Source organism: Plectropomus leopardus, chromosome 3 (assembly GCF_026936395.1).
Source record: "Plectropomus leopardus strain MGB_pleo_1.0 chromosome 3, ASM2693639v1, whole genome shotgun sequence".
Lineage (NCBI taxonomy): Eukaryota > Metazoa > Chordata > Actinopteri > Perciformes > Serranidae > Plectropomus > Plectropomus leopardus.
Genome location: NC_142178.1, coordinates 30,093,055 through 30,119,055, shown reverse-complemented (window position 1 = coordinate 30,119,055; position 26,001 = coordinate 30,093,055). Strand labels below are relative to the sequence as shown.

At 39.8% G+C, this 26,001-nt stretch overlaps 1 protein-coding gene across 1 annotated transcript in view; it reads right to left on the bottom strand.

Moving 5' to 3' along the window:
- The window catches only part of LOC121941874 (protein AF-17-like), a 30,425-nt gene extending 8,684 nt beyond the window's left edge, over nucleotides 1–21,741 (bottom strand). Inside the window, exons 1-16 of the mRNA XM_042484799.2 lie at nucleotides 21,395–21,741; nucleotides 19,067–19,146; nucleotides 18,830–18,884; nucleotides 17,646–17,755; nucleotides 13,132–13,235; nucleotides 11,946–12,039; nucleotides 10,979–11,086; nucleotides 9,174–9,263; nucleotides 8,935–9,082; nucleotides 7,350–8,135; nucleotides 6,715–6,914; nucleotides 5,080–5,197; nucleotides 4,852–4,918; nucleotides 4,372–4,520; nucleotides 1,862–2,062; nucleotides 514–590 (exon numbers count right to left, since the gene is read on the bottom strand). Coding sequence (XP_042340733.2) covers nucleotides 514–590; nucleotides 1,862–2,062; nucleotides 4,372–4,520; nucleotides 4,852–4,918; nucleotides 5,080–5,197; nucleotides 6,715–6,914; nucleotides 7,350–8,135; nucleotides 8,935–9,082; nucleotides 9,174–9,263; nucleotides 10,979–11,086; nucleotides 11,946–12,039; nucleotides 13,132–13,235; nucleotides 17,646–17,755; nucleotides 18,830–18,884; nucleotides 19,067–19,146; nucleotides 21,395–21,503 — 2,496 coding nt within the window. The 5' untranslated portion in view covers nucleotides 21,504–21,741. The remainder of the gene's footprint in view (nucleotides 1–513; nucleotides 591–1,861; nucleotides 2,063–4,371; nucleotides 4,521–4,851; nucleotides 4,919–5,079; nucleotides 5,198–6,714; nucleotides 6,915–7,349; nucleotides 8,136–8,934; nucleotides 9,083–9,173; nucleotides 9,264–10,978; nucleotides 11,087–11,945; nucleotides 12,040–13,131; nucleotides 13,236–17,645; nucleotides 17,756–18,829; nucleotides 18,885–19,066; nucleotides 19,147–21,394) is intronic.
- Between the last annotated feature and the right edge of the window lie 4,260 nt (nucleotides 21,742–26,001).

Genomic DNA, 26,001 nt, shown 5'->3' with positions numbered 1-26,001 from the left:
GAATGAAATCACTCTGATTGGTTATTTACCTCAGCGCACGAGAAGAGGAACAGAAGAGAAAAATGTAAACAAAGAGCTAAAGTCAAGAGGGACCGAGGTTGAAATTTTTTTTCTATGAGGCAAGAGTGTTTTACTTCTTCTTTTTTGGGTGGTTGTCTTTTTGTTCACTGGCGCACGGTAAACATGCTTTGTTCTTTCAACATTATATTGTTGTGTTTAATGTGCTAACTGGCTAAATAGCATCATGGCGACAGTCTGACTTCCTGTTTTGAATGATGATTACAGACGACCTCATCTGCTGATAGGGAGGGGTATTTCCTCTCACGCAAACACAGAACATACAAGCTTGTTGCCCATCAGTTTGGTGTGTTCCTGTGCAACCTTTAAGCCAAAACCAAAACCAAAGCCAAACCATGAGGGCGACACAGCAGGGCGCTTTGGTCGCTGCTAGTTCTCTGATGTCAGCTTGGTGTGTCACGGCCTTTAGGTAAGACAGGATCTACAGGTTCTCACCTCAGACGAGGTAACAAAGGAGGTGTCATTCAGGAAGCAGCTTTTGGACAGGGGACTCTTATTGGTGCTCAGGGGGTCTAAGGAAAAGAGAGGCACAAACACAAGGTGAAAACTACAAAGATTTACACTAAACACCATGTTTGTTTTTCTTAAATTATTGATAATAAATTGCCCCACGTTTAGCATTTTCATACCAATAAGTTATTTCATGTTCTGTTTGTATTATGATCTCTGTGCGAGGCCATTGTCAAAATGACCTGGAGCCCCTGCACTGCGTTTTTACACGTAAAACATGTTATGGCACTTCAGCAGTTGCCCCATAAATGAAGGCAGTGTCCTTGCTGCAGCGGCCACGGGTTCGATTCCAGCTCGCGGCCCTTTGCTGCATGTCATCCGCTTTCTCTCCCCTTTCAAGCTATCGATTGTCTATCCTATCTAATAAAGGCAAAAATGCCCCAAAACAAAACAAAACAAAACAAAACAAAACAAAACAAAACAAAACAAAACAAAACAAAACAAAACGTTATGTATTTGGGGGAAATCTGCTGCATTGATTCGTGGCGCTGAGCGATATTGCCTTATATAACAAAACCAGAGAACAGGTGCTAATTTTCGGTGCAAGCTGTAACGACTCTGAGTTTACACTGAGTTATTCTGTAGAAAAAGATGTGACTAACAGTGCAGTTGAGATGGAGACGATTGTTGATCTCATCTAATGACTTCATTATAAGGAATTACAACTGACCTGACAACACAACAATATCAATGTCAAAATGCAGGCGGACTGTTATGAGTCGAGGAATAAGTAACTAAGTAAGTCAAGCTTTATTTATATAGCTCTTTTTAACCCTTAAAGACCCAGAGATATCGATCAGATTAGGGGTTCAAAGGTTATTAAACATTTTAGAATGGTAGCTTTTTTTAGCCGCTGGGGGCTGTCTTGACGATTAAAACACACAGCTACAAAATGCTTCTCACACACACACACACACACACTCACACACACAACAAAAGTAAGTGACTAAACCAAGTACAAATAAATGACAACACAGAGCACAGCACAATGAGAGATGGACAAGCCAAGAACAAACAAACAAACACATAACACATGTAGTTTCTCTATAGAAAGGCTTGACTATATAAGTGGGATTTTAGTAAAACGCTTCAAACAAGAATTCAGCAAATCTGATGGACTGGGGAAGATTGTTCCGGAGGGTTGGGGCTAAAACAGCAGATGCACGATCATTGCACGAGAACTTGAAAAGTAGATGGGGAGCATACTTCGTGATAATAGTGTGTCCTTTTTTGTTTTGATATTAAAGTCAGTGGAGAAGATACGAAATCTGACCTTGGGAGGATGAGAGGAAGTTGATCTGGGCAGAGGTGTGCATGGAGCCGTGGGCGGAATGAACGTGCGGAGGGAAAGACACGGCCAGCTCCGTGTTGAGCAGCTGCAGCCGCTCCTTCTTGGCCGTAAGGCTGAGGATCTGGTCCTGGAGGCGCTGGTTCTCCTGCTGCAGGGAGTGGAGCGACTGGAGCATCTCCACAACTACAAGAGACACGGAGGACAGACATGTCATCGCACTGAAAGAGTGTTTCAGTGGAGGTCTGTTTCTATTATTTGACTGTGTTTGTGGTGAAAAGTGATGCAGAGAGGAAGTGTTCAAATAAGCTGAACTACACGTGTCCTAACTAAAATGTTCCTGAAATTTGTAATTCAAACACATCTTTCCAAAAAAGATTGTCATATCTGTACAACTGAGCAGTTAGACAATCAGAAATAAAGAATCTTGTATTGAATAATAATAAAATAAAATAAAAAAAATAAAAATAAAATGAACGATAGGAAAAATAAAAGTTTTTCAAAAAAGTAATAATAATAATGATAATAGTAATAATTAAACACTGTTACTCTCAAATTTGATTATTTCTATTTTTTAATTTTTTTAAAATCATTTTTATTTTTTATCATATTCACCATTATATATGCAATATTTTGTATATAACCATATATATATCCCTCTTATCATTTTTCATACCCTATATTTTCCCCTAAATATTATTTATTCAGTCCATGTTCTCTTTTCTCTCAGCTGCTGACACGTATGCACATAAACACATAAACAAATGACCTTAATAACCACACATAGTATAGTAAAATAACTGGTTTGCATATCAACAGTAAGAATACCACCATGCCCGATCATTTCTTTGTATGTTTGCTGTTGCCTTTTGTTCATTTGTCCTTTTTTGTCCTATTTTGTCCAGTCTTGTCTAAATGTCCGTCTCTGTCTACCTCCTTTTATGTGTTGTGTATCAGTATCCTGTTTCTGCCCTTTTGCACTCACTAATAAAAAAATAATAATAATACAGTGTTGATGTTAACTGCTGTTTCCTGGACTTATTTTTTATATCTGGTGTTATTTTACAACAGTGCCATCAGGTCTGAACGAGCAATTCAAGCCCATCCTCTGAAAGCTTTCTAATTGATTTTCTATGGAGCTGTCCGTGCAGCGTGCCCTGCATCACAGACCGGGAGAACAAACACACTTCTCTCTCATTTCTGCAACAGCAGAAACACTCATTAGTCCAAAGTGAACTCTCCCCGGAGCACACAGAAACATATTTAAGGTGGAGGGAACATGGGGCTGTTCCATTTACAGAGGGCAGGACGCTATGATGTGTAAAAATGAAAAAACAAAGCGATATCTCGCAGGCTGGGGAGGAAAGAAAGGTGAGATTAAGAGACAATAAGGCAACAGAAAGGCAATGGTAGAAACAGTAGAAGAAGAGAGCTCAAAGAAGTATGAGCAAAAGTGAGTCAGAGCAGCCTGGTTGAGGAAAGAGCACAAGAGAAATTAAATATAGAGAAGGAACACAAAAAACAAAGCTGTTAGAGCTGCTTTTAATATTGTCGCAGCATGCTGTCTCTTGCTGTGCTATTTTTTGTTCCTAACAGCGTCCACAGGCACATTCGTCATCTCTAAATAGTACCAGGTCATGTTCTCACTGAGCGACTGCAGAGTGCAGGTAAACAGAATCATGTGCACTTTACAAATAGTATTTTGTACTGTGTACTGCAGTGGTTTCCAACTGCTTTGGCTTATAAACCCTTAACCCCTTCCACTCTCCCTCTAACTGCCACAAACCCATTTTTATCTTTTTTTTTAGGTAGATAGAGGATCTTTAGGGAGAGACAGCAGGTCAACAGCAAATGCCATATAACAGTGGTATTATACATCATCTGAAAGCTGGGAACCTGAAGATTAATTTGAAGTATTAAGAATAATAGATAATAATAATAAAGACTCAGCCAAGCACTGTGTATCACGCTTTTCTACTCGTACATTTATAAACATTATTTTTGGTTGGGTGCCTGTTCAAACTTTGCTGTTGCTCTTGAAAATGCTGATACTTTTAAACATAAACCAAAAAACGTTTTAATCTGGCTTTTATGTAGTGTCCTGCCATCACAAGTTTGTGGTTTTTACTTTTTCTATTTTTCAAGATCGATTTTTGCTTATTTCATGTCGTCAATCAATCAAACAGTAAATCACTTTGATTTGCATTTGATTTGTTTAAAAGGTGCTGTCTAAATAAAATCTGATTGATTGATTTGATTGAAATGAAGCTACGTGTTACTCTTCATCCAAGCTTGGCGTGATCACTAGCTGCGAGCAGTTCAACCAAAAGGTGACTTCTCTTTCACAGATTGTTTCATTTAAAAGATTTTTAGGAAGTGTTCTGAGGTATGAGTATGTGGTATTTCACAAAAAAAAAAATCGTGCAGTAACCCTTGGTTTTATCTTGAAACCTTATGGGGACTAATGGTGTCCTTGTTTTTTCAGTCTCACTCACTGTTGACTCCCATCTCTCCATTCCCGTGTTTCTCCAGCAGCAGCTCGATGTGGGAGCTGGCTGGAGGGACGTTCTCAGGACGGGCTCTGACTCCGGCACCCAACCCGTCCCTCTGGTCAAACAGGAGAGGAAGACAGCTCATAGGAGACCTGGGTGTGGAGGAGGAGAAAACCAATGAGGAGTCAGAGAGAGGTAAAAAGTCAGCGCTGCAGCTGAGCTGGGAAACTACCAAAGAATCCCCGTGGCTGTGGTTATTATTTTTTCTAATCCACACAGTCACTTTGGTCGTGAGCCCGCTGCTATTTACTTCCTGTTTTCTGAGGCTGGTTACAGAAATAGAAACTGATCTGACGACAGCTAAAGTGCAGGGAAACTTTATCCAAATTGCTGTTTCATGTGATGGATGTGAGATCATTTTCAGCAGCAGGAGCGCCCCAGACTTAACATTAAGAAAAACATGAAAGATGAAATGAGACATACTGTGACGAAAGACTCTCTCTCGGTGAGTTCCCCTGACACGGGAAGCGACAGTCATCGAGGTCGGACTCTGAGAACAGGGAAAAACAGTTTTATTTATTTTATTTATTTTATTCAGTAATTGAATAAGACTCTAAAAAAGCGAAGATTATCTGCATCAGATATCTATAACTACCCTCAGTTTCTCAGCAAATACAAAAAAAAATCATATTGATCTTGAACTCCTCTCACCTGGCAGTGAGGTCTGTCCTTGGGTCAGTAGTGGCGGCAGTGTCGGGGCTGTGGAGAGACAGCTGGCAAAAGGCTGAGAGGAGGTCAGACTGTAGGAGGTGCTGGAACCTGGATGGACCTGCGAGACAATGAACAATAACATCTGGCTGTCAATAAAAGCTGTCTTCATGCAACTGAAACTCTCGTCTCCTGGCAAAATAAGTGAAGTTACAATAAGTACAGCAGGTGCACAAAAGAGTTAATTTAAAAACAGAATGTGACTTGAATTTGAATGAATTAACTTAAATTAATTAATAATACTTACTGACAATTTTATCAAAGAAGTGCATTTTGCAAGCGAAATCATTTAATGACGTAATGAAGGCTGCAACTATCAAAAACAGAAGAAAAAAGCAGCTTTTTGCCTCATTAAAGAGATTTGACAAACTGTTTCAGCACTACATGTAATCATGTATGGCTGCAACTAAAAATGATTTCCATTACGGACGAGTCTGCTGATTATTGTATCGATACTTGCACAATGTGGTGTGACATGTATCCGTTTTATAAACTACACATCTGTTTAATTTCTGTTAACTCTACAGTGACATTTGCTTAGTGATCACAGTGCTTCTTATTCCAAAAGTTAGTTACTTCAGCTTCGAGCATACCATGATGGCCAAAAAAACAAAACAACAAATCAATGGCTTACAAAAAACAATATTATCTTACATAACAAAATTTGTTTTGACCTCACTCATGCACTCTTGACTTGAGCTGTTTACTTTCCGGACTTTGATTCGTTTCTTTTACTGTGAACTGAAATAAACTGCCAATCACAGTGATTTCGCTCAGCGACGGGTTCTGCCGTCTCCGATGTGATTTAACATGCTGAGGTGACTGAAAAACAGACTGCAAGGGCGACTATTGCAAAACCGGATACACAGCAACTAGGGCAAACTAGGGCTGCAGTCGCTCACTGACAGTTCGACATTGACTGATGTCCGACTGTAATGTTGGTGTGTCAGGGCCCAAATAGACGAGACTGAAGATATTTAGTTTACTGTCATATAAGACAAAGACAAGCACTCCTCACATCTAATAGGCTGGAAGCTATAAATGATTGACATTTTATTTTATTTTAAAATACAAATACATATTTTTTGTAATGATGTACTTTTACACACTTCACTACTCAGTATATTATACATAATTTACATCTTTAAATTCTTTACATACTAATGTGAAATTGAAACATAATGCATGTTTTTATTTGATATTTTTATCTGTCCTGTCTGTTTTTATCTATTATTTGTCCTTTTTCTATTTTCTATTTTTTATATCTTTATTTCAATTTATATTTTAATTTAATACTTTTTATTTCTACTCCTCTTATTCTCTATGCTGCTATCAGAGTTACTGCACAAGTTTGATTTTTGTTTGCAAAATAACAAATGATTTATCGTTGGTCAAAATAGCTGCAGATCACTTTTCTGTCAGTCAACTAATTATATAACTGACTTGTTGTTTGAGCTCTGTAGTCATGTAATGCTAATAATACAACAAAAATTTAAAAAAAAAAAAAGAGATATCTCATGCTGAGAGCCTCCATGCTGACTGATACAAACAGCCTCATTTTCAATCTCTCTGAAATACCTGCGTGTTTGAGACGGCGTTGACTGACGGAAGCGAGAGTGAGGAGACGTGGGATGTTAGGAGTCCTGAGGAGAGAGGGGTGCTACACATGCCCCCTCCCAGGGACAAGGAGGTGCTACACACCCCTCCACCCAGTGAGAGAGGGGTACTGCAGACACCCCCGCCCAGTGTAAGAGGGTCCTTGAGGCTGGAGTAGATACCTGAGGGCTCAAAAAGATGGAGTGAGGTAAAAAAGATACTTTTCATCTCCATTTTCATCTCAAAAGATCCCAAAAGACAACAACAAATGGCATCTGAGTGTTTGTACACACCAGAGACTCAATCTGTAAGTAGGGCAGGAAATCTAGCACACACACAAACCACTATCTAGGACAAAATTGTGAATTTTAAAACCCCGTGTATGAAAAACAAAATCAGTATCTGATGGCTAATTACGAAACACTCTGAGGTTCTGATTTACAGATAAACTGCTGATGTCGTGCTGACATGCTGACATGTCACACATGTCATGGAAACATTTCAACACTTCAGAAACAAACGGCAAATAAACACATCGAGGAGTTTTTCTCTTTGCGCTCTCTCGCACAGGAAGCTCGAGGGCTACCACACACACACGCCCACACGCTCAGACTCACCGGAGCTGAGCAGAGAGTTGCCACGGCTCGTGGAAAAACTGCCTGCAGAGGAGGAGGAGAAAGAGGAGGAGGAGACAACGGCGGGAGGCAGCGAGGAGGGGAAGGCGGAGTGGGGGATGGTGGATGGGCTCGGGTAGACCGAGGAGGTTAAGGCCGGAGGAGGAGGCGCTGCGTGGTGATGGTGGTGGTGATGCTCCTCCTCCCTCCTCTCTCGGTTCTTGCTGCCCCGCGGCCGCCCTGGACCGTGGCTGCTCTTCTTGTTGCCGCGGTGCCTCCTCTCTCTGGGTAGCGGTGGAGGTGTAGCTTTGTCCTCCAGCGCCGCCTCCTCCAGGATGGGCGGCGTGCTCAGCTGAGACGGCTTACAAAGAGACTTGGAGGGCTTGTAGTCCCCCGAGGAGATCTTCCGGATCTTGCTACTGCTGCCGAGCCCCGACGAGGAGGTGATGCGCATGATGGAGCCAAAGGTGGAGATAGTGACCTTGTTCTCAAAAGGGCTCGAGTTGCCCTCCGACCTGTCGTGACCCTGCGACCCTGCCAGTGGGCCGTCCGCAGGAGTCAAAGCTGGCGGCTTGTGGTATTTACTGTCCTCCTCCTCTTCTTCCTCATCATCTTTGTCCTCCTCCTTTTCATCTTCCTCTTCGTCTTCCTCCTCCTGGACTGCTGGCCTCCTGTGGCGCTCCTTACGCTCTTCGCCACTGTGGTCGTCGCCCCCCTGGTCGTGGTCACGCTCCAGGCGGGAGGATGATGAGAACTGATGGAAATCCTGAGCTGAGGACAGGGAGCCACCTGCAAGAGAAAAACAAAGTCAACGGCCGTTAAACAGCTCGTCAACATGTCTCTCTGCCTCCTGTCTCATTCCTCTTTTTATAATACAAATCCCGTACGCATTTTTATGCTTTTTCTGTAAATTATAGTTTAATACAGAGAAGCAAACAACCATATAAATAAAGAAAGGACTAAGTGCAATAACACAAAAAAGTTTATCACCCTCATTTTCATTATTACTTCCTATTTTTTTTCTATTATTCTCTACTCTTGGCATAATCTGCACCATTCACAGTGTCCCTCCAGGGATCAATAAAGCATTTCTGATTCAGATTTTTGCCTGCAAAATAACCGAAACAATTTATTGTTTTTTAAAATAGCTGCAGATTATTAAAAATTAACTAACTGTTATTATAAATAAACTAACTGTTTTAGTTCTGCAGTCATGCTTTTTAATAATAACAAAAACAACAACAACAATAGGTATAATAAAGAAAAAAGTGTGTGTGTGTGTGTGTGTGTGTGTGTACTCTGCTGTTGGGATATAATTTATTCCATTTGTTAATTTGGTCTCTCATTGAGAAAGTTATTTTTTCCATTTCAAGAATATTTTTTATTGTTGTTGTAATCCGTAAATTTAGTTTGGGTGTGATTAAACTTTTCCATGTTCTTGACACCAGCTTCACACAGTGTGTTAAAACGTTACGCTAAGTATGTTTTCTATCTGTACGGATTCTTTTAAATCAGATATGAATCGCATTGTTTTCTTTACTTTGTCGGGGGGGGGGGGACGTTTCATTCTTCAAAAGAGGAGTCGTACCTGTGTTGAAGGGACTGGAGGAACAGGAGGAGGACGAGCAGCTCTTTCCCGTGCTTCCCGTCTTCTTGCTGCGATGACCATGACTGTGTGAGCTCAGCTTCTTGGACTTTCCCTCGCTGTCTTTGCTGCTGTGGTGACTGGAGGATATCTGAACAAAAATACACAGGTCATCACAAGATAAGCAACTCGTCAAAGTGTCCAGCATGTCGCGAGTCATCCTGCGGGTCGTCTTTTCATACCTTTTCTATGCTGCTGGTCGTCACTGAAGAGCCCAGGCTGTCAGAGGACTTCTTGTGGCGTTCTTTTTGTCGAATCTTGTCCTTATGACTCTGAACAGACGGGAAAACAGGGCTGAGGTATGTCAGGAGTCAAACCGGGTATACACTGACCGCCCTCTAACATGCACAGACAACAAGCATGGATGCAGACACACGTAATTACTGGAGCTGATTTGTTTTATACTGATAAACTTATTTTAAACCTGATTTTAAATCATTATAAATTAGCTTTTATATCTGTGCCTCTTTTTTCAATGGTGATTTTTATTTTTAAAAAATTAAAACATTTAGTAATTAATTTTACCTTTTATATTTGATCTCTTTACCCTTTTATTGTAAATCTGTATCCTTTACTATGTTTTGTTGTTTTATTGCTCTATAAAGCACTTTGAGTTGCCCTGTTTTAAGAAACTTGCTACACAAATAAAGCTGCCTTGCCTTTCCTTGGTGCAAATACGGCATCTGTCAGCAAACTTTAACAACAATTTAACTTTAACAATTTTTTATCTTGTGTGTGTTTGTATCCCTTTTTTACATTCTCTGCACCCTCTCTGAATTTGGACATTTTTGCAAGTCTGTGAACGCAGCGCAGGTGGAATTACTCATGAGTTTTCCTGAGCAGCAGCTTGAGACACGGAGTGGATAACTGATCAGTTGATCCGGCAGAAACAAACTTCTAAATTTAAGGGATATTTAGCTGATTTTCAACGAGCTTTGTATCAAAACAATGTGGGTAACATTTACAGATGAACTGTTGTGGACTGTCTTCCGGATAACCAGTGCCGAAATATCCCTCCTCACCCCACAGCAAAATTCCTCAAAATAATGCATTTTATGTCATTTGCTCTTAGGCTGTTGCTCAAACTACAGGCTGCACTTCCACATTTTCCGCCACCAGTGCCGCAAACAGCACGGACAAAGAGTATAAAGCTGATCAAGAGAGTTACCCACGCCTCTCTTTTTCTCTCAAACAGGGACTGCTCAAATGGTAAAACTAGGCAGTACTGAATAATCATATTGAATATTTATCCAAAGTATGTTACTGCACTGCTTATGTCTATCCTGAAATGTTTCCAGAAACATATTAAACACTGTGTTTAGCTGTAAGAGCGAGAGTTTGTGAACAGGAGGTGGGCGTCATACTGCTTCCTGCATATTGAAAACAGAGGACGGAAACATGGAAATCAGAGAGTAAATCTAAGCAGCGCTGATCAAATATAACCCGAAATTCTGTTACTGAATTGCATATTTTTTGCCTCAACTGTTTTCAGAAACATGTTTTAGCTTTTTGTATGACTGGAATATGAGATCACTGGCCGCCACTGTTTCACTTGTTCCAGTCGATGTTACATCACCCACCAGTGGGAGTGTCTGGTGGGGCGTGATGCATTCTGGTAGTTGTAGGTTTTCTAACTCCTGAGCAAAAGCATCCTGTTTCTCTGGTCATGTAGCACTAATTTTAAAAGTACTTGCATCTCGCTACTGCAGAGACAGCCTAGTTTTATGTGAGGACTCTCTTTGTATCGGTGAAATACTTCTTTAGGTTTGACTTGCACTGCGCTTGGTGTTCTGCTGCTTCGTTTCTGCCAAGAGTGCACTCTGCGCTCTGAGAGCGTGGTGCTACCAATAACCAAACAGTAAATATATTCCAGTAGTGCTCCTGATGAACAGTCCAGCAGCAGAAAATATAAAATCAATTTGTAGAAGCAGATGTTTTAAGTGTCACAAATAAATGAATGTGTGGGAAACCCTGTAGTTGTGCTTACCTTCCTCTGTCTGTGGTGGTGATGTTTGTCTTGTGGTGGAGAGCTTGAGCGGCCCCTGGTATGACTGAAGGAACTACTTGTATTTTCACTCGAGCGCAACTTCTTCTGCTATAAGAACCAAAGGAGAAAGTGAGCTTCTCTCACGAACAAATGAAACCATAAAAGCAGCGAGGCATTGTATATTCAAATAATGCTTGAATTAAACTTAACCAGCAAAATTACCATTTGTATATCAATTACTTATCATGTGTTATATTCAGTGGTGGAGAAAGTATTCAGATCAGAAGTAAAAGTACTGATACCACCCTGTGAAAATACTCCGGTACAAGTTAAGGTCTTGCATTGAAAATGGCACTTAAAAGTGAGTAAGTATAATCAGGAAAAAGTACTTAAGGTATGAAAAGTTTTTTTTTTTTTTAATTTTCTGTGAATCGACTGATTAATCAACTAATTGTTACAGCAGTACTTGAATAGACTGGTTATTTATAATAACATTTATATATAAGTCCTTTATTTTTTTATGGAAAATATCAAATTCTAAGGTAACTTAAGCTTTCAGATAAATGCAGTGAAGTAAAATTTACAATGATTCCCTGAAATGTAGTGGATTAAAAGTATAAGGTAGCATGAAAATAAAATACTCAGGTATCTCAAATTCAAACTTAAGTACTATACTTGAGTAAATGTACTTAGTTACATTCCACCACTGATTATATTAAATTCGGGAACAAAAATTCTGTTTTTCCTGCATGCCTCCACAGTGAAGGGTTAACACTGTTAACTGTTAACAGGGTTAACACTTCACAATCCATTTAGGGGAGAATTCTGGGTAAGGGCGTTTATCTCTGATGTTTGCAGCTGCGACCGTGTTCATCAATGATGAGTTTAAGATGTTTGTAACTTGTTGTTCTGTTGTATTTGGTGAAAGTATCTTGGTTTGCAGTCTGCTGACTTTTGTTCATCTTACCATCTTGTTGTAGTGGTGTTTGCAGTAGCCACAATATTTCACGTTGTCAGCTTCTGGACCTTCCTCCTCACACAGCAGACCTGCCATCTGAGCGCTGAACACAGGGTGTCACAGGGTCAGACGGGAGGAAACAGGAGAGCACACACACAAACACACATGCAGACCCTGACAACGACACCTGGATGTCGCCCGAGTCACCTGAGAGCTTTTGTCACCGATGAAGACACGATGGATCAAATGTCAGATCTCTGCAGACAAAAATCTGTGCCATAAAGTCTTTTGGGCTTGATTTGTCATATTCTGCATTGTGGTAGAAATCACTTGCAGCTCAGAAAAATTACAAAGCAAAAGAAATAAAAAATGAAAAAAAAGTGGATTGGATAAAAAATAATGAAGACAGGGTGAAACCAATACAGCTATAGTAAAAAAAAAAAAAAGATCAGCAAATTGAGGCCAATTGTGGACCGCAACATGCCAGTGATTCTGATGACTGGCGGCTGTTTCACAACTAATTGCATCAGTCAACATGTAAAATCAATCATGTGTATCTGAAATCAGATTAGGTCTTGAGCCACGTTCCAAAACAATGTCATGTCTTATTTATGGCACATTGTCTGAAAGTAAAATCTCTGAAAGAATTCCTGGAAAATCTTTGCTGCAGCTATTTCATGATCAGATTTCTTGCTGACCAGCTTGCTGGAAGTTTGAAAAAAATATCTCAGGCAGTTTAAGACTGTTTATTTATGTTACAAAGTTATAGGCTCTGGTGTCTTTTCAGCTGTCTAAAGTTTTTCTTTTTCTTTCTTATATATATATATATATATATACACATATATACAAACACGTATATATACACATTTCAATTTTCATCAGTGTTATTTGGTCATTTTCAAGTTTGTTTTTTTCTTCTTTTCTTGTGCTTAATTTCAGGTATTTTCTTGTAACTTTTTAGTTATTTCTTTTGGTAAGTTTCTCATTGCCTTTTCCTTATGTTTTTAAAAGAAATTAAAGCAATTTGCCCAGGTTTCAAAGGGTTAAATGACTCAAGTCTGAGGTAAAAAAAAAACCTAACTTGATTTAGACATCTCCACCAAACTGTAGATGACACATACATTACACACACACACGCACACACGCACACACGCACACACACACACACACACACACACACACACACACAGCTTACCAGGTTACATGGAAAGCTTGTCTGCAGCCCTGTCTGTTGCAGGTCATGCAGGCTCCGCAAGCAGCCTTGCTCTCCCTCCCGTGGTCCTCGCAGATATAACAAGTCTGAGGAAACAGCAACGATGGAGAGAAAATGAGACAACAGAACAGATACAAATCAGCAGTTATTAGTATGATTAATTGGTGTTACATTGCCCTATCGACGAAAAAAGTTCACACAAAGCCCTTTCAAAAAAAAAGTTCATTAATGTGGAAAGCTGAGTATTGTTTGAAAGACCAGCGTTTCCCGGGAAAACTCGTATATTCATGTTATTTGGCCATTAATGTGAACCGCTGCGTTTACAGTGTGGGGAAGTTAAATGCTCCTTAATTTGAGTGCAGCCACAGCTATACTGTAAAAGATTAGAAAGTTTTGCTTGTCAGGACAACAGATGGGGCTTTCAAACAGATCGCACTTTGCTCTGTGCTCGCCGCCGCTTTGTACTGCAAAACTGTTAACCAGATGTTTGGAAATGCTGTAGAAAAAAAAGCTGACACTGAAGGGCTTGTGGCGAGTTGTTTTCAAAGGGGAGCTTTTACTTTGAAGGTTTTTTTTTTTTTTGCATTCTGTTGCGACTAAAGTATATTTCCCTTTCCTTGTCATTTCTTATTTGAAAAGTTGCATAAACTACCGCAGGGCACTTGCAAAAAATAAAATAAAATCATGTGCAGCCAAGATTTCGGAAATAATTGATTTTAGAGCTCAAGGCTGGAATCCTTGCATCCTGCATAACAGCATCATCACTGACACGTCAACAAATTATGTTAGCAAACAAAAGCAGACGAACACATGCATGCACACAAAGCTTTTGTACTTTTTTGCAGCTTTTCCCCCGTGAGTGGGGCTGTCTGGTGGGGGGGGGCAGAAGAGGCCTAGCAACAGGTGCGGGACAAAGGAACAGCGGGCTCTTTACCTTTTTGCTTCAGCCCTCTCTGTTTTGCCTTTTCTCTCCTCTTTCCTCTGTCTTCCTCTACTCACAACATCCTGCTCTGCTCTTTTCTCCCCTCAGAGGATGTCGGCTGTGTAATGAAAGGCCGGAGACATAACTACACCGAGCGCGTAAAAGGAAGAGTGGCTTCTCAAGTTTTCACTGTCCATTGTAACGCTGTCTAGGAATGCGGGCAGCAAAATGTGGATGAATGGCTCTGACGGAGGAAAGCTGCATGCAATTTACTGTAGCTGACACAGTAATATGAAACCAGGCACTCAAACACTCACATGTGTACATTTATATGCAGACACACACACACACACACACACACACATTACACACACACAGCACGTCTGCCACTGGCTGCTCAGTCTAATGAGTCCATGCGTCAAATATTGATTTCTTTGTGATGTGCATTGCTGTAAAAAGGCTGCTCTGCTGCACGCTGGATACGCTGCGCACTGCTTCAGCTTTACACAGTCTGCCAACTATCAAAGACTCCGCAGACAAGAAAAAAGGTACAAATGGATAAAGTTACAACGCAGCTGATGTATGATAAAGCTTTAATGGAAGGAACGTAGCCTGTGGTTAAACGGTTCGCTTTAAAAAGGGGAAAAAAGGACATGAGCAGATATTTCGGAGGCGCCTCTGAATGTCTGAACATGACTGTTTATATGATGAAGGTTATGTTCGGTGTGTTTACCAAAGCTTTTACTCTGCACTCGTAGAAATAAAGAGGCTGAGTACAACTATATACAGTTCTCTGAGCCCATAGGAGAACACTTTTTGATTCCCAGTGATGGACTGTAACTAAGTACATTTACTCAAGTAATGTACTTGAGTATAAATTTCAGGTACTTATACTTTTAATGTTGTGTGTAGTTTTATGTCGTATTTTAATATATTCTATTTTATGATCTTTTTTTGACTTTTACACAGCATCTTTGAGTTCCTTGAAAAGCGCTCTATAAATAAAATGCATTATTATTATTAGAGTCTTTTCTTTACATCCATCTTTATACTTTTACTCCACAACATTTCAGAGGGAAATATTGTACCTTTACTTCACTACATTTACCTGAAAGCTTCCGTTACTACTTATTTTACAAATTAAGATTATTTTCATAAAAAGCATAACAAGAGAGTATAAAATATGACTTTCGTTACAAATTAATCTACCCAGAACAAGTACAGCTGAAGTGATTGATCGAAATTAGCTAATCAACAGAAAATCATTAATAAAATTCCCAACAACTTATTTTCCTGATGTTTAAACTCTGACAGACTAGTCGGCTGACTACACGTAAGAAAACACTTGGAAAACAGTCCAAATTTAGCACAGTTTCATCTACAGGAGTAAAAATAGTCTGAAAAAATATTGCATAGAAGCATTTGAGATTGTCAATCACATTTTTTCAATAACCAGGTTGTATTTAAATATCTAAATGTGTGGCATTTTGCACCATGTGTAACATGACAAACACCACCCTGAATAATATTTAACAAATAACATATTGTTTGGGAAATTAAATCATCAGGAAACTTTCTTGATTATTTCAACAGCATTTCACTGGGTGAACACAATCACATAAAATAATATAATTTTAATAATAAGCTTAATCGACATATATTTGGTGCCCACCAGCATGGGTAGCAATAATCAATTAAATAGCGTACTAATCTCTGTTCCAGATACATCTACATTTAAAAAAAACATTTGAATAGTTCAAAATAAAGTTCTTCAGGAGCAGATGGTTTTGGGTAGAACTTCAGCCCGTCATGAAGAACCATTTCATAGCTCTTATTTTTAAGTGTGCATGTTTGGACTGTGTAAGGTCGAAATGTTTTTGTATTTTGTTGTTGTTATATATTACAGATTTATGGTGCTTAGTACGACCTCACTAATGATTATTCCCAACTTTTTCTTCAGTAATCAACTAAGTCCACTGGGTGATATCTTTATTTTCCTTTTTTTGTCTGACCAACAGTCCAAAAAAAAGAGATTCACTTTTTTATGATAAAAAAAAACCAGGAAGTTCAGCAGGAGGCTCTGATTGAAGAAGCTGACTACTGGGAATTTTTGCATGACTAATCGCTTCACCACAATTCAGTACAAGACAATATGCATTTTGTGATAAACTGTGGTAAACCTCCTTTTTTTTGATGTTCCCTGAACTTGCCTCATCTCTTTTTTCTTACGATGGTAATCTCCCACGTTTCCCTGAATGACTTTTACCAACCTCCAGAGAGCAGGCGTGACCTTGCCTCATTCTGCTCTGGCTTCATACGGTACGTGTAGGTGGAGAGAGTTTTTTTTCCCGTTAAGGGAGAAACAAAGAGATGTGCTGTTTCCCAGATGTCTTATAGCTGCATTGCATCATGGTTTGCTGAAGCTACTGTCAGTGGAGACTTTGCTGTTATTTTCTTTTATGATGGATTTCTCTCAGTGGGAAAAAAAGTATTTTCTAAAACAAAGACTGACATCTAAACTGATTTTTTGTGACACCAATGGGGGTGGGCACCTCATAATTTGAAATACAAGAGCCAATATAAAACCCGAATTTAAGTACAGTCCCCATAACATTTTTTTGCTAATACATTACTTCTAAACATATGCTCTATGCCAAAAAAACCCATAATCTTAACATATGGGTCTAAATAAAATGCAAGAAAGGATGGGTGCAGAAAATATAAATATGACCAGTCATTTGATGCAGTTTTTTTTAGATGTAACACTATTACATACATATGCAATTAAAGAGAGCTGACGTTTGACACCTTAGGCGCCTTATCACCTCAGTTGTTCCGATACCGATATCAATAACGTTAACCCCTCTGTTATTGCATAAAACGCTGAATCAGGTATCGGTCTGTATAGTCGATGCAGGATCCAATCAGATACCACTTAATTTATTAATAAACTTTTAAGTAATTTCACACTGGGATAGAACTGCACTTTTTTTCCCGATATCAATATTTCTTTAGCGCTCTAAAACAGTGCCCTACACACCGGCAACCAGCGTGTAAGAGTGGCAAAGAACTGTATTTTACACTAGTAAGTCCCACTGTTATTCTTATCATTTCTACAACTGACAGTCAAATTAAATAATAAATAAAGTTACATGACATTTATTCCCTGTATTTGTTCATGATGCACAAAGGGTTTAAGCTGAGCCATACCATAAAACATCAGTTTACAACGTTAATGTTATATGTAGCCAATTATTCACACAATGCTATCAGATAAGTACTCAGTATCTGCTAACACACAAGTTCAGATCTGTATTGGGAGAGTAAAAAATTTATTGCAACATCTGCAGTCACCTGAGATCATTTTTATGTCTTTCTATCACTCTGAAGGAAAAAAAATGATGCTTTTCAGATCAGATTAGCTATGGTAATATCATTCACTGGCCATTAATACTGAAAAAAACATACTGTATATCCTTCATTTAGGTCTCTGATGGAAGGCCTGTAGAATAACACTTGACTGCATCTTAGTGTGTTACAGGTTTTATGCAGTCAGCAGTGTGTGTGTCGGTACCTTGATGTATCTCTCATGCGGGACGTACTGCAGGATGATGGGCTCCATGGTGAGGACGTTGGCGAACTGCACCTCAGGGATGTACAGCGCACACACAACGTGGGCCCAGCCTGACGGAGAGATCGGCAGCAGATCAATGACATGACAAGATTCCTTATGATTGATGCTGAAATCTGCAGGTCTATTTAAAGGAACACTTCAATCCCCCCTCATCCAATTTGTATGTCAAAACCTTAAATTTATGAAGAAGACATTTTCTTGTGTGCCTCCAAGGTAAATGAAAAATCCAAAAAACGGAGAAAATTCTTGATGAATTAAAGGGAACACGTCTAACAAAAGCATAACTATATCAAAACAACCCTTTACAAACTCTTACACAATTTGTGCGGTATAATCCAAATCTCATTTATCCAGTTGTATGATCAGTAATCCTTAAACACGTGCATTTTTGCTAAAACCATAATATTTAAAGCTACATTAAACAGGAATTGTCAGTTACTATTTATAAACAGTATTGCCAGTGATGGTGAAAGTTTTTTTGGGACTGTATCTGCAACATAGCTTCTTTTTGAAACCGGGCTGTTTACAGTCTGGCACATGGTCACGACCCTTTTTAGTCCTGAAATCATCCACGTGCTGTGCCCAGGAACGTCCCGTCGACAGCAAAAAAGTGTGAAAAAAAATACAGAGGCAGAGCACAGAGAGTCTCTGCACACACTTGTAGTGGGTCATAATTGATGATTGTGATTACTTTTGTACAAGTCTATAAATCGCTACTTTTAAAATATTGAATTACAGATGAGCAGGGCACCTTGCTGTGTGCTGTTTATGTGGAGGTGTTTGTAATATTACATTTTTAGTGAAAATGCATGTGTTTGGGTGGAAATGACCATACGACTGGATAAATGAGAGTGGGATTGTACTGCATGGGGTTGTGTGAGGGTTTGTAAACAGATATTTGATATAGTTTTGCTGTTTTTGGATTCTCCATTCAGAGTGGAAGAGAGCGAGAAACAAAGTTTTCTTCCTGAACTGAATAAAACACAGAGTGAGTAACTGACACACAAGTGATCAGTTTGTGGGTAAAGTATTCCTTTGGGGCACTGAGGCGTTCCTGCTGTTTGGTTCACTCGCTGTGTTTCGCAGGGAAACAGCGGGACAGCGGGACAGAGGGTGAGGTTTACCTCCGCTGTCGGTCCTCTTGAGGGCACCATCTTTGTGGGGACACAGCTCACACCTCTGGAGCAGGACAGGAGAGAGCAGAGCCGATTGTGGGTGCGGCATTAATCATACCAGGTGACGCAGGAATGAATGGATATGTGTGTGTGTGTGTGTGTGTGTGTGTGTGTGTGTGTGTGTGTGTGTGTGTGTATGTGTGTGTATGTGTGTGTGTGTGTCATGTTGTGGGCTGGCATACTCACCACACGTGCCGCCCTCTCCTGTGATTCACACTTCCGACAGAACCACGGGCCGGTGGGAACCTGGACGATGCCATAACATGCTGGGACAGACACGCAGAGACACAAACAAAACCAGGTAATGATTCTATTTCAGAAATTTTCCAACACATATTACATATTTATTGCAGTTTTTTTCTTTTACATTCTTGTCTTTACCATTTTCAATTGCTACAATACATAGTTTACAAATATCTCCGATAGAGTGTCGTTGTGTCAGTTACTTTAACTGCGGCTATCATTGGTCAGATAATATTTAAAGTTATATAATATTTAAGAAGTAATTTTGAATCTACTTGGAACTAAAATTTAAAGGTCCCATATTATGCTAATTTTCAGGTCCATATTTCTTTTTTGGGGGGTTTCTACTATAACGTGTTTACATGTTCATTTTTAAAAAACACATTATTTTTCTCATACTGTCTGGCTGAATACTCCTGTATTCACCCCCCGTCTGAAACGCCCTGTTTTAGCGCCTTTCAATTTAAGCATATCTCCCAAAAACTCCCCGCCTGCTTTGATTGGTCAGCGTTTCTGGATCCTCCATATTTGCGCCAATGCGTCTCTGTACCATCACTTCAGCCGTGAATGACTGTAACAGAGCTGTAGCTGGAGCTTCTAACTTTATATAGCATAACTGTGACTACAGTTGCAGCAGTATAACATTTTCACAATATGACAACCATCTATGAAAATATTGTGGTTTTGCTGTATCACAGCAATAAAAAATTATCATTAGTTGTGATCCTTAAATTAAGGTAAACAGAAGAGTTTCTTTTTTTTGATTGAATAAATGTTTTATTACTGTAATTGAAACTTTGAACATTTTTAAAATGTCAATATGCGTCAGAAAAAAAGAAAGAAAAATAGCTCAAATAAAGGTGAGATTCCCCATCCAGTTGCATTTTTTTCAATAGCTTCCAAAAGTAAATGTAGACAGTATGATAACCGTTCATTTTCACACCATGGTAAACTTTAAAACCAGTATACTGCTGCAACCATAGTTATGACATCACAACTTCATGAAAGTCCTGACGGGTCATTTAAAGACACAGTTTCTGAATATGGACTGTGCGCATCGCTCTGTGTACTGAACATTTTAATACTTTCACAGTATTTATTTAGCACCTACAACTACTTTAAAACGAAAAAAGATGTGGAAATGACTTTTGAAATATGGGACATTTAACCCTTTGAAACCTCAGCAAATTGCCTTGATTACTATTAAGAATGGGAAGATGGGAAGATGCTGATAGGCAACAAAATTAGAAATGGCACAAAAATATTAATGAGAAATTAGTATAAAGTCCAAGAAAATGACCTTAAAATTTGTAATAAATATTTTTTTTTTTAAATGGAGAAAGGACATGACATGCAAAAACATAATTCTATAACAAAATTTTAAATATGTAACCATGACAATCAACTGTAAATAGTTTTTTTTAACCTATGTTTCCCCTCAGCTTTTTCAAGAATAATTTTCTAAATAAACAAATTTCTTGCAATTTGCAGGGCATTTCTTACCAACCCCGCCCCCCACCCCCTCATTTTGACAAAAGTGGCACCAATTTGCTCAAGGTTGAAAGGGTTAAACATTGTGAGGGAATCTGAAAGCAGCACGAAAAAAATATGTCACTCCCGGTTTCAAAGGGTTAACACTGAATCTGAATGAAACTGAGCCAGTGAACTCAACCTGCTGTATCAGCTGCAAACTAATCTGTCTTTATTACATTTTGTAGCACTTTTGCTGACTTTAAGCAACAAAATTCATCTCTGCTTAGAAAAAAACCTACAGATGAGGGCCGAGTGAGAGAGTTGCTGCAACAATCAATCACAGGACTGATTTCTGATCAGAAATATGATCCCGCAATAAGTTAACTATTTCATCAAAAGCAACAAAGCAAGTGGACACAAGGTAACATAATGTCCAAACCGGCGGGCCTCGCCGGGGCTGTTTTGTCGCAAAAACACGCCTCTTGCAGTGTGTCGTGGATCCAGACACACACACACACACACACACACACACACACACACAAACACACACGCACGAACCTGAGGGTGCCATCAAGGCGCCATCCAGGCTCGGTGTCACCCTGCTTGGCCCTGTGTGTTAAATCATGTGTGCAGAGAGGAAACAACAAACAGCACGCCTACCTACCCCTCCCACACACACTAACACGCACGTAGACAGCGACAGACCTACCCAGAAACCTACCGACCCACCAGCACCTCTGGCTGCCTGCAGCCGCCGCAGCTGCCCGGTAATTACACGCTAACAGCGGCTAATGTTACCTTGGTGAACGGCGACGCTGCAGCCGTGTCCATCACAGTAAACCAGAGGGTTTTCAGCCCAGCCTCGCTCGTCAGAACACACGCAGCAACCTCCAACCATTTCCCGCATGCTGCTCCCATACGAAGAAATGTATTTCACCTCCCGGCAATGGCTCAGACCTCGCCCAGGCCTGTCAAGTGGTCGTCCCGCACTTTAACGCCGCACCGGGCATAGTCGTGGGCCGCTTTCGTCGCGCACTTTTAGCGCAGCGGAGAGACGAAATCTCGGCGTGGGGTTTGTGGTGCTGCTGCTACGTTTTTTCCGTGATGTCCTCCTCGTCCCCATAGAGCCGATGCAGTGCGCATGCTCAGATCTGCTCCTCTGCTTCGGCATAAGTCACAGCAGAGGTAGCAAGTTATTGTTATTTTTAACGCGAAATGTCATTTTCACCGCGTGTATTAGGACGCTGATGTGTTTTTTTTTAAATTGTTACAAATGTGGGAAGATTGTGACTTAAGGCGGCTGGTGTGCTGTATAGGTTTATATATTAGATTAGTAAAACATGTGGATCAATCAGTCAAAACCGCTGGCTGCACTCTTTTCTCGATCAATTTTGTTTCAACAGCACCATCTTCAGGATATACACAGAACAACGACGCAACAATTACAAGCGATTTCACCATCCAGCGTCCTGACCTGAAATAAAAAACATCCACAGTGTGAATGATGTACCTGTGTGTATATCACTGCTTTCACATTTTATTTAGATTTTCTCTGATTTATTCAATTTTGCTACCAGCAGCTGGTTTTTAGACTAAGCACTCTCTGGTTGCAGCCAAAAATAATCAGTTTAAATTGAGACTTTCACGTATCCAGCTATCTCAAATGCAGGAGAGTTGGAAAATATCACTTGAGTCTTGAAAAAAAGATCCCAAACACTGCTCTTGCTCAGCACCGTAATCTGTTGATTATACTAATGCTTCAATCCCTCTAGACTTTCATCAAGAGTATTTAGGTAAAACAATAAAAATCAAATATACATAAAATTCAAATTCAGTTTCCAATTTAACTGTATTGAGGTTGCCCTTGAGGTCAGTATCCCGTCAGGGATGGATTATTGAACAGGTCTAAAGGGCACAGGCCAGAGGCCCAAAGTGTTCAAATTTGAGTAATTAGCTAAAAATAAAAAATAAAAAAAAAGAAACCCACAATTTAAAAAATATATATATATAACAAAGGGCAAAACAACCACAAATGGGCACAAAATGTCAGACATGAAACAACCAAAGAAAGACACAAAAACCCCACAAAATGACCTCAAAGAGGCACAAAACAGCTACAAAGAGACATAACAATAAAAGATGTAAAACCAAAAAGAGACACAAATTATAAGAACAAGACAAAAAATCACGTTACCTTAAAAAAATACCTCAAAGAGACACAAGATAACTGAAGAAACTCAAAATAACTATAAAAATGGCATAAAGACACAAAATGAGCAACAACAAAAAAAACTGAATGATCAAACATAATTACAAAGAGACATAAGACAAAAAAAGACACAAAATGCCTAAAAAATGGGGCAAAACAACAAAAAGTGACAAGAACACACAAGATGACTAAAGAAGACACAAAATTACCATTAAGAGACACTAAATGAACTCAAATGAGGCACAATCACCACAAAGTCTCTCTCTGTGTGTGTGTGTTTCACGTCTTTGCCCATTGTCTTAAAATCCGCCCATTTGACCATGTTGTCGATCCCCTTAAAATACATCAGCATGGACTTCATTTCGATTTTTTGGCTGTCAAATTGACTCCTATAGCTCAGTCAGCAGATGTCACCAGAAGACTCTCCTTTCGACTGGACTCGCGTCACTGTTGCTTTATGACTCCTGTCTCGACTGGCTGAGTAAACTCTGTCTGGATGGGTGGTTTTATGGTGGAAATGGGACTTCAGACACACAGTTTTGGCAGAAATAGGGCTTTCTATATTCAATCTTCCGTATATGTTTTTATGTTCAGAGGTGATATGCCAAAAATATCCTCTTTGAGTCCTTAAGCTGTTTTTTTATCCTCCCACATCAACACAAACCACCCAGACTTCAATTTTAAACTTCTTCGTACAAACACATTCTGACTCAACAAACTACTCAGAAGAAAAATACCCTGAAGTCTTATAATTGGAAAACGAGAAGCATGACTGGGCTTTTTAATCTCTTGTATGGACACGAAGCTGCGATGACAGTTTGTCTCACAAGTGTCACTTCTCTGCAAACCCAAAGACAGAAAAAAGGGAACTGGCACTGATGGAGAGGACAGATAGCGCAGCAGCAGCTGGAAGAAGCTAACACCCTGTTCTGGTCTGAAGGCAGCAAGGCGTAACCCAAGTCCCTGCTCTGACATGTGGGCGAAGAACATCCACGTTCACAACACAGCGTACACACTGACTAGTCAGAACTTATCTCTGCGTGTTCACCTAAACTTCCCCAGAAGAAACAGATTTCGCCGTCAGTGACTGTTCCTGAAGTTTGTCATGTCAAAATTCCCACAAACCCCCAAATTTAAGCCTAAATGTTTCCCTCTCACAGATAAATTCCCACATGAGGAGTTTTACTGGCAGACATTTATTATTATCTTTACTGTGGGTGAAGTGAAAGTTAGGTGGGAAGAGACTGAAACTATTGATTATGATCAGTTTTGCAGTTTCTCGTGGAGACTCCTTCCAGTAAAATAAAGACTAAAAAGCCTACATTAAACGGTGACTTCACCCTATTTTTCAAGGTTTGTGTGCTTAACTGACTGATGTTAACAACCATTTTTAAAATTGGTCCAGGACTGACAGTTAGTGTTGCAGCCGTCAGCTGATGAAAGCCGGCAATGTAACCAGATGGGACACTTGCGCATCATCACTGAACATCCATTTAAAGTGGTTATTTTTGCCACAGACAGGCTCAGATTGTTAATAGAAGTGTCTTTTTTGATTCAAACTCTTTGTTATTGTGTCAAAAGACCAAAGATTTTTCACACCAAAGATTTGCAACAAGACAAAGCTCGACCTAAGCTGGCTGATGGTGTCACCTGCAACTCAGTTTATCAAATCACCAGCAGCTAGTTTTTAGAAGCGAAGATGTCGTGTGTTTCAACAACCAATCCACCTGCAGCAAAAGTCTCTCAAGAAAACCACAGACAGCGTGTGTGCTGCTCTCTGCCAACAGCCCTCCGTCTCCATCCTCATCCTGGTGTGTCAGTGTCGTATGGTGGGTCGATGCTGCTCCTCGCTGCATGTGCTTATGTCACACACACATTCTCACTGACTGATTATTTAGCACCGGTCATTTAAATAATTGTGGCATATTCAATATGAACAGGGTCCATCAGATGCCCAGGTCTTTTTATGTTTTTTATCATTTTATCATTCCTAGAAATGCAACTGTAGCAAGCATCTCATTGTCACTATCCCTATTCATATTTTCAGAGGCTACAAATTATTTTCAGTGACAAAATAACCCTGAAAGGCCGGAAATCAGAATGTTAGTACAGAGAATTGCTGCACAGAGATGATAAACCATATCATCTACCTGCATTGGTGTGAAACGGCAGGATTTTAGAACGTTGCAGACTGGTGCATTGCAACAGGTCTCGTTCTGAGATCTCACTAGATGTGACTCAGTTGGAGAAAGTAGTGCTGGGAATAGTTTGTTGCATCAGATGCAGAAAATATAGTTATCTAAAAGACTGAAAAAAAAAGAAAAGAAAAAAACAATGGTTATACTAATGTACCAGCGAAATGTCGTGCTACACTTTGCACAACTGACTTGGATCAAGCAAAAGGTAAAGAGACAACTTCAGACACTAAAGATCTGAGCCTTACTGCGGCAAAAAAATAAACATTTTAAATGGAAGTTCAGTGATGGTGCACAATTACCCCATTTGGTTATATTGCAGGTTTTGCACAGCTGCTGGCTGCAGCTCTCTCTCTCTCGATACTGGAACAATTTCAAAACGTGTTCACATCAGTCACTTAGGCACAAAAACATAAGGAAATAGGATCCAGGTTGAAAAATGCCAAAGTTACCCTTTAAGCTATTCTTCATTTAGTTTGGGCCCTCCTGCACCAGTTTTATGGACTCCAATTAAACCACTTTGGGACCCACTGCTGTGGAGCGACAGCGTATAGAGAAAACTCACATTTTACAGTCATGCAATAACACACTTCCCCCAGCAGATGGATGCTGGTGGGAAGAGACTCTTGATCCACTGACATTCATCTCCTCGGCATCCGGGGAAGAAACGGTGAAAATCCTGTGATGAAATTAGGAGACAATCCCACAATAAAGACAAATGTCATTTAAGATTTTACAGCCACTTGATCATTTTCAGATCACGACATTTTTAGATTCTGCAGAGGCTCGTCCTCTTTGTTCCTAATTTAATGTAACATAACAGCTTTAACATGCTCTCAGAGAAATCTTTAGCTGTTCAGCAGCACCTCACATTTAATTTAGACCTACTTCTACTTACATTTATATCCACATCACCTCTGTCCTTTTTAGATAGACTTATCTATGCTTTCTATATATGCACCTCTATTGTCGTGAGACAAAAATGTCTCTGCAACACTGTG